The 9,270-nt window shown below is 44.3% G+C and overlaps 1 protein-coding gene across 1 annotated transcript; it reads left to right on the top strand.

The window, feature by feature from the left end:
* Positions 1-1,933: 1,933 nt before the first annotated feature.
* LOC133888634 (uncharacterized) lies at positions 1,934-3,381 on the top strand. The gene has a single exon (XM_062328949.1). The coding sequence runs from the start codon at positions 2,050-2,052 to the stop codon at positions 2,875-2,877; it is 828 nt and encodes a 275-aa protein (XP_062184933.1). The 5' UTR covers positions 1,934-2,049; the 3' UTR covers positions 2,878-3,381.
* Positions 3,382-9,270: the final 5,889 nt, after the last annotated feature.

Below are 9,270 nucleotides of genomic sequence, written 5' to 3'. Positions count from 1 at the left end.
TTATGCAAGCATGCCCTTTGAGTGTTCAATATCAATGAAGTTTTCATCTTGCCAACTCAGTATATACTAAATAGGTGGACAAAATATGCAAAAAGAGGGTTTTATTCTGAGAAACAAAGAAGTGACAAAGACACTTTGAAAACGCATGCTGCGCGTATCTCTCGAAAGGCAACATCTGTTGCATTGAAGTGCTCAGTTTCGAAGGAACTTCTTGATGGTTTGGAGAAAGCTATAGATAAGTTGGACTTGGAAACAGATAATTCACTAAGCCAATTACCTGACAAACCTTGCTGGGTGTCTCAGAGTTCTAATTATTATGCCAGAGACATATTAAAAGGTAGAGTATCAATTAGAGTTCCTCAAGTGATAAAAGATCCAAAGACTAAAAGATCAAGAAATGTACTTGAAAAGAAGAAAGCGAGAAATACAAAGACTGCTAAGAAAAAAGGTAGTGGTTCTCATTAAAACATGACATTTTTCCATCTCAATTTTGTAACGCTAGTAATAATTTTCCTCCTCTTTTATACGTGTAATCAGTAGGAGAAGATCCAAAGAATGCAGGAGTCAGTACAGAAGTTGGACAACATCCGAAGCAATTGATTGTAAGACAGATGACTAGCTGGGCTTGTTATTCCCTTTCAATAATTCATTTACTTGCATATGTTCTGAACAAATTCATATTTTTCACAGGGATCTATTGATGCAAGCATTGGTGCTTTGAATGGGGATTTTCCTACATGGCTCACTCTTTCATCCAAGGAGGATATACAAGTCTTTTACTTGGACTCGATCAAGATGCCTCAGCTGCACGAAAATTGCATTTTGATGAAGTATCGAATCATGCAACATTTATTGAGTAGGCATGCTTTGATAAGTTTTGGTGTAACCATGAAACTGTAATTTTCCATTTGCACTGTTTTGGTGATTTACAATCCTACGTTTGATCCATATAATTAGTATTCTTTTCTGGACACTTGTATTCATTTGACAGCTGCTATCATGCCATTGTTAATTCCCGGAAAAGATAAACAAGCATGATAAAGTTCCATCATGCTATTTTTTTTGTTTACGTAATGCTTGCACATTGTGCAATGCAAATTTGAGTATCAGAATTATTGTCTTGTTCCTTGATAAAAAAACATCATATATGTGCAAGTATATGGTTAAAAAACAAACATACAACACTCCAGTTTGTAATGCATAACTTGGCACATTGAGAGGCAAAATCTTCCATTCATTGGCATATTACATTGTTGTGTTGCCGAGCAGGTGAAAGCCCTCAGCTTACAACCAAAATAATTGCATCTACTTAAAAAAAATACTACCATTCGACTGGACCGATTCAACAATGAGGCAACCTGACATTTCTAGCAGCAATGCGGCCACCAGCTATCATCCTGCTGTGCGACGGCCGAGTTATCCATCTCAGACGACGCAGACACACGCGTGATCGCGCCACCACGAACGCCGAGTTCCCGAAGGGCGTGTTCGCGCCGCCGTTGCGCCGCCGCACACACCGCGTTCGCGAAGGGCGTGTTTGCGCCGCCGTAGTTCTGGTTCACGATCGGCGCCGCCGTCGCAGGGAAGATGAAGATGAACGTGCTCACGAACTCCGCGGCACCCGTCGCCAACTGATTCGGCTGGGGAGAAGAGAGGCGGCGGCGCTCAGCGGAAGGACCTGGACGCTGCGGAGGAGGAGGATCTGTTCCGCACGGACTCGGTCGAAGCCAAGCTGCGGAGGAGGAGGATCTGTTCCGCACGGAGCCGGGGCGATCGAGACCCGGTCGGCTCGGCTGTGCGTCGCTTGGCTTCGACTGAGTCCAGTCAGCTCGTGTCGTTGAGATTCGATGGAGGGGACAGGTGGCGTCGATCGAAGCCGTGCTGCACGCGCCGCGGTTTGCATCACCGATGCATACGATTTTTTTCCCCAGAGCACCAGACCTCTCTCTCTTTGTGTGTCGGCCTGGCCTCTGCATCTCCTCCCGCGCAGCCCCCGAGATCACAAGTGCAGTGGTAACTAATGGCAGGGGCGGCGGCGAGGAGACGGCAATGATGTGCGGCAGGCACCCGTACGAGGGCGTGGTTGGCGTCTGCGCGCCGTGCCTCCGCGACCGCCTGCTCGCGCTCGCCGCCGCGCAGAACGAGGCCGCCTCGCTGCCTCCGCCTCCGCCCCTGCAGCCGGAGCCGGAGCCGGAGCTGCTGTTCCCGAGGTCGGTGTCGCCGTACGTCTGCCGCCGGAACTCCGACGCCTCAGGGGCGCGGGGGCGCCCGCCGGGCCTCCTCTTCTTCCGGACGCCGCAGGTGGGGCCCGCGTACGGCGGCGGCGCTGGCTTCGAGGAAGGCGACATCGGGTTCCAGAGGCGGCGCAGCGGCAGATTGTCCGTGCTCGCCGCGCTCTTCGGCGGCCACCAGTCGCACAGATCGGATTCGGAGGAGAAGTGGAAGCACCGGTCTTGGCTCGCCGGGATCATGCCCCGCGGCCGCCTGAAGAAGGAGCCGGAAACCGCTCCGCCGCGGCGCTCCTGCCGCGCGATCAGCAACCGGGGGCTCTCGCCGGTGAGGTACGCTGACGGAGACAGTGAGGAGAGCACCTCCCCGGCGGAGTCACCGTGGCTACCTTCTCCGTCGCCGATGCGAAAAACCCCCGGCCGTCGCCGTCCGGGAGGTGCCGTGTCCGGCGTGTCGGGGTTCGCGGTGTGCATCAGCCCGCTCGCGCGGCCCAGCCCGGGGCGGCACCACCGCGGAGGCCACCCGCCGGACGCTCCCGCGGCCATCCCCTGCGAGCTTCGCCCGCCACCGCTCCGCCAGCTCACCTCCGGCACCTCGCTCCCCCACTGCCGCTCCTGGAAGCTCGCCGACGGCGGCCGCTTCCGGTGATCTCAGTTCCTTCCCCTTCATTTATGTTTCCTTTTCACCATTATCCCAGGGCATACAAGCAATTTTATATGAAAAAAGAATTTACCCCTCGCAAGCTGTTCCACTGACACGTGGGCACCGACATTTCCAAAGGTGCTGCTTGTCAGTTGAACATGTTGCATGCTGAAAAAAATGAGCCTCCCGTGCTCAATGTTCATGTATAATTTTGCTTATTTTTTTGCTCGAATTTATATTGCTTTTTAAGATTCTCTGATCAAATAGATTAGTACTATTAATGTTGTGTCTGGTAGGAATTAAATGGTGGAATTATGAATGGGAGATCTGAACTCTGAACTCTGGTCTAGTTTGAGGAGAGAGTAGCGATGTAGTGGTGTGTCTACTGGAGCAGGACTGCTGGTATCACAATTTTCATTTCATATCATATCATGAACCCTTCATGATCTAATAAGCCAATCATGCATAATTCAGTTGGTTCAGTGGAGGCCTGGGACAAGTTTGGGTTAGCAAGTAGGATTGCAAAGACTGCAGAAGTAATAATTTTAGTCTTCCTGCTGACAATGTACAGAATATTTTTAGGATTACTTCCTTCTTTCAATAATTATCACTTTTAACCAAACACGCATATCAAGTTATACAAAGATAGTGCCAATTTTAAATAAAAAATGACAAAATGCTTTAGAAACTAGTCCAAATATTTAAAAACTACCGTAAATAGTTGGGTAAGAGATATTTTGTAAGGGTAAAATTGAAAATTACGTCTAAAAATATAAAGTGACAAGTATTTAAAAACAAATAAAATAGTTAAAAATGATAAGCATTAAAAAACGGAGGAAGTACAAAAGCTTCTTGGTAGAGTGTTCTAGGTCTCGTAAGTTGCAACTTCTTGGACAGCAGAATTCTTTCACCAGAACATCTGGCCTCTGAATAAATCCAGCCCATTATTCCATTTGGTCAGATACACGACTTTTCGCAAGGAGGCGAACAAATTTGTTGGTGGACCGGAACAAACGCTTCCACCTTTGTCCCCAGAAGGCTAGAGCCCACCCCAGATCTGGAATCCCCTCCAGTGCAATCTTGCTTCAACTGGACGATAGCGGCCAAACTCACAGCACAATTCTGAATGCCGAGAAGCGTTTCGATGCTCTTTGCAGAGTGTAGCACTGCACCTTTTTTGTGGGAGATCAGATGATGCGTTGTCAGTGCGAGTTACTTGCGCGTGAACTAGCAAATTAGTAGTAGTTTCTTGGCGACATGGATCAAAAATATCTGTGATCTTACGAAAACTAGTTGCGTCGTGTTGACGACCGAAATTGATATATTGTGAAGAATTTCAGTTTTGAAAATTTTCTGTTGATCGGTGAACAGTACCTATGATCAACGTGCAGTACTCCGATCAGTGAACAATAGTCACGACCAGATAAATAGTAACCGGATAGATAGAATAGTTAGTCGAATCTAAAAAACCGAACTATATTAAAGCGTATTCGGTAGATATATATGAGTTTTACGTGTTTAAATAGGAAATATATATTTGTTATAGAAAGTTTAGAGATGAGTTAGGCATAGCCGAATTATATCTATAAGTCTTGTTCGGTTTAAATTAGGTATCCTGATTTCTCAAGGTGAAGAACTATTGTCTTTTAAATATGAGAGGGTCATGATCGATTGAGGACATCAACCAATCGATAAAACATAATTTACATTATTTTTCGTCTTTTGCCTAGCTCTTGTAGTTTTGTTCCTCCTTCTTACTCCTCCTACTGCTACTCGTTTTTGATCTCGACAACCAAGAATAAGCTGTCGGTTAATCGTGTCCTGATGGGGTCCCTCCCGTGTGCGATTTATTGACGAAGATTCGTCACCGCAGTGCCAGATTGGGCTTCACATGTGCTGCTCGTCGGGTTAGTTATTCTTCGTCAGTTTACTTGTAAATTGATCGCTCGTTGCCGCGAAAGTACAATAGTTATCTCCGTTGCTGAACATCCTGTGCGTAGTACACTAGTACTGCAGATTGCACGCAAGATGCTCGTGTGTTGACGTGAAGATCTATATTTTTTTTTTGCCAACACTTAGCTTCGCTACAAGCTCATAACTTGTAGTGTCTGCACAAGATTAGTACTGGATAAAAAATGTAATGGTTGGTTAAGGTACGCGCACAAGGTCAACTGGTTTCGTCCTACTAAGTCAACCATGAATCTGTTCTGTTATGCCCAACTAACAACCGCAATGAATGGACTCGAAAGCTCGGATTGGTGGGCTCTGCTTAGCTAGAAACGACCAGAGCTTGAGGCAGTTGGGCTGAGCTCTGCGTCGACATAATTTGGCTGCAGCCTGCAGGGTCAGGGTGGTTGCGCGCTTTACCCGGCCGGAACCTCGCAATTATGGCAGGTGTCTTCGCCATGGTCGGAAAAGCTCAACACCTTGATGGGATGGCATCTGCAGAGCATAAACACTGCTCTGCATTGTGCATATCCTAGTGCCTTTTGAGTATTCGATTCCCAGATTTGTCCTCCCAGTGGTATATAAAGTGTGTGAAAGAAAAAGAGAGGCGATCATTTGGTTGAGGGAAATGAAGCTCCAATGCTGCCTCAACGGCGTTGTCGGTTCTGCTCTGTGGACTCCACAAGTGGTATTGTTGTCTAAGGGGGGATGAACAATCAGCAGCATGTAGTGCTATTAGTTAGGCCAACAAATGCCGGCTTTGTGTAAAATCAATCAATTGGATTGGTTCCATCGAAGGAAAAAAAAAAGAGAAGAAAATTGCAAGGCTTTAGTTCGTTCAATGGAGGTCTGACAAGAACCCTGAAGTTGCAGTTCAATCGGATTATAAAAGGAGAGAATTTGAAGAATTCCAAATCTTCAGGACGATCGCAGTGCGACGAAGCATTGCGTATACGTAATGCAGTAAGACGCACTATCTAAAGACGAGATAAGGGTGATCACGCCACGAAGCAGCTGCTTCGCGTGTCTGCCTGGTTCTTTTCTGTGGGACTATGACAGGCTTTGCTTCTGTCGAAGCCATTTGGTGAGGAGTAGGAAGGAGTTGTTGCACCATCTCTTCCAGGGGTTCGACCGCGTGAGCTTTTTTTATATATAGAAACCCAGAACAACAAGCACACACGCGCACACATCTTGCATCTCTGGAAGGAGTCGTTTGTCTTGTTCCACGAAGCCCAAGTGCTAATTCTAGAATAGGTCAGATGTGGAACCTTTTATATTTTTATTTTTCATTTTTTATAAAAATACATACTTATTTTAAAATATTGTATATCTAGACTACTATAGCTAGTTGGTTAAGTGATACCAAGATGTCGTCGGGACGACATCTTTAAAAAATAAAAAAATAAGATGTTATATTACTCTTAAAATTCAAAACACTATCAAAATAGTCATGAAAATTTTTGCAAAAAAATATATGTTGTAAAAGATAATATGATCTAAGTCTAAAAAAAATCAGAGGAAAATATGATTTGTACCATGAAAAAAAAGATAAATTTTATTGTACATAGTCTAACATACTGTTTCTCATTATAAAAGTATTGGTTTGAGTTGAATTTTTTTGGAGAGATGGATTATAGCATACTCTACAACATATTTTTTTTCAAAAATTTTCATGACTATTTCGATAGTGTTTTGAAATTCGAGAGCAATAAAACACGATGTTTTTGATTTTTTAAGCTATCGTTTGTTAGAAGGGTGACACTTTTGTTTTTTAAAAGGTTCTTCCCTCCATACTATTCAATATTTTGAAATGAGCATGTAATTTTGTAAATATTGAAAAATAAAAAAATCAGATGAAGTGATGGGGGTTGTGGGCTTGTAAGCAGGCAGAATATTTGGGCACTGAAGTCCAGAAACGAGTTAGGCCCGTCAGGGAAATCTCCCAGAGGCCAGAAACTACCTATGCTGCCCAATAGTTTCACAATGCCGGCCCGATAAAAGGAAAAACACTAGCATGCATCATCACACGAACTAATGGGAAAATCACACGCATAAGGCCGTGCCGCCGTGCACGCCTGTGTCAAGCAAATCTATCTGGGACCAAATTTTGCACCGATTAGGCTGCATTTTCTAGTAAAAAACTTTGTGTTGTTCATCTTCCCATGTATTTTGGAATGCAAAGCTGATAGCTCGTACAATGAACCCGGCTTTTGATTTTTGATGTCCAAGGATGTTTGTTCAGTTTTGGATAGTGTTTTTCAGTTTTTACAATCCGAAGTTGAAAGAAATAGATATTTTTTTATTATATTTTTTTATAATTTACTTGTTGAATCGTGGGATATTAAAAGCTAGTTTCTCTCAGCTTTTTATAGACCGTAAAAATCTATTTTACTAAGCTACTCATACATTTTTTAATCTACAATTAAAATTTTCTCACGATCTAATTTTTTTCGATCCGCTATCTAAAAGCTGCTTTTTAGAATCCACAGCTAAAATAAACAAACCGCGTGACTGTCCTTCCTGCAAAGCCACAATGACGTTGCCAACCGCAAAGTTTATATATGAGAGTACTATTTGATCGCTACAGACTAGCTTGCTCTACCACGAGACCGGGAAGAGTCTCAAGCGGGCGAAACCGCGTCGCTTGCCGTCCGCACGGCGCAGACGCGGCGGCACATGGCTCCCTTCCCCGCGGCCGCGCGCCGGCCGTCGATGTAGTGCTGGTACACGTACGAGAGGAAACCCCACAAGGCCATGAGCATGGCTACGGCCTTGACACCCGTCATCCTGTCCCCGAACAGCGCCACCGCGGACACCGGCCTCAGCGGCAGCGCCACCGTGCCCGTCACGTTGGCGAACAGCGACGAGACACCCTCGCTAGCCGCACCGCCGCCGCCTGCCAGAACACCGCCGTGCCCACCAGCGTCAGCACGTACCTCGCCCTCCCGTTCTTGAACGACGCCATCTCCCCCGGGCCGTGGATAGAGGTAGCACATCTTATAAGTGTGAGAAAATGCTTATCTATTAAACTAGTCCTTTTAGAGGAGATGGGAGATAGCTTAAGTATCACTTTGTTGTTGCTCCTTAAGTAGGCCCGCATTTGTGTAACCCAAAGACCTAGGAGCCGGTACACTCGTCAGTGTAATCGGTCCTATTCCTCATCACTATAGTTTACGTGCCAACAGGATGTTTCCCTTACACGAAACATTGTTCAAACAGGAAGGCAAAGTCTACACTTCAGAAACTAAAAAAAGAAAAGGACAACACATCTATAGCAAATGTCATGTAAACTTAAAAATTTTGATTATTGTGTAAACTATGGGTGATGCTATATGATTAGGGGGCAGCCCAATCTTCTCGACGTAGAACTCTTGATAACCAATGCGTTTCGATGGATACACTAGCTGAACACCACGTGCTAATGCACAGACATTTAACTCTTTGAAATTCGTCCAAACACACAAGAAGATAATTGTCGTGGGACCACGACCGACATTGCCAAGACACCAATTCTCAACAGAATGACACTTAATGATAAATAATGATTATCTAATTCTCTCTTAGCTATCATCGCATGAATATTGGTATGAAAGGACAGGCAATAGCTATTTTCAATCTTATGCAAAAAGTGGCCTGACTTAAACGCATGCACACCTCTAACTTATATAGACTCCTAAGATATCTAAACCAGAAAATAAACTCATTATACAACTTGAACTCGAATAATTAAATACTAAAGTTATGCTATCACTTTCTTTTTTATATTGTGGTACAGCACTAAGGAAACAGGCTAGCACTAGATCCATTATGTGGGACATCAAATAAGCTTTTTAACGGGTACTCATACGTCCGAATCGGACTCCGTGCGTGAGAGATATGGACTTTTTAATATAGGTCCGCTGGCTATGACAAGATCAATTCAAAATGAATTCAACCCTTACTAATATTCAAACTCTGTGTTAGGAATGACTTGGATCCGTATCAATTATGAAAAGAAAGTCTGCTAAATATTTGTAAGCCCATAGAACGATTTGTAAGCCCATAGAACGATTAGATATCATCCAATTATACCTTGTAAGTCTCGGACTTTCCATGTGTAGCAATCCTCGCACATTGTCATGACAGCCTACACAACATCTAATGAAACTGTCATAGCTATTGGTAGGAACCTTCAAATCATATGCCGTTTAATCTGTTGGAAAGTAGACTTAATATGCTTTATAAATAACAAATTTTTGTGCCTTGAAATCCTTAGAAAATGCGCACACAACTTTAGCAAATTGATGAACAGAACTATAACCCATCTAACAAGAATTTAGTCACATATTCCTCATCATTATATTTCAACAGTCTGAAAAATGAGAATTCTTTTTCAGTCGAACAATCATAGCCGTGGTATCAAGATCGGACGACTCGTGTTATTTCTTTAACCTCCCATCTATGCACTTCTCT

Source organism: Phragmites australis, chromosome 13 (genome assembly GCF_958298935.1).
Source record: "Phragmites australis chromosome 13, lpPhrAust1.1, whole genome shotgun sequence".
NCBI classification, from domain to species: domain Eukaryota; kingdom Viridiplantae; phylum Streptophyta; class Magnoliopsida; order Poales; family Poaceae; genus Phragmites; species Phragmites australis.
Note: the sequence above shows the minus strand (reverse complement) of the source record. Positions and strands in the feature narration are given on the sequence as shown.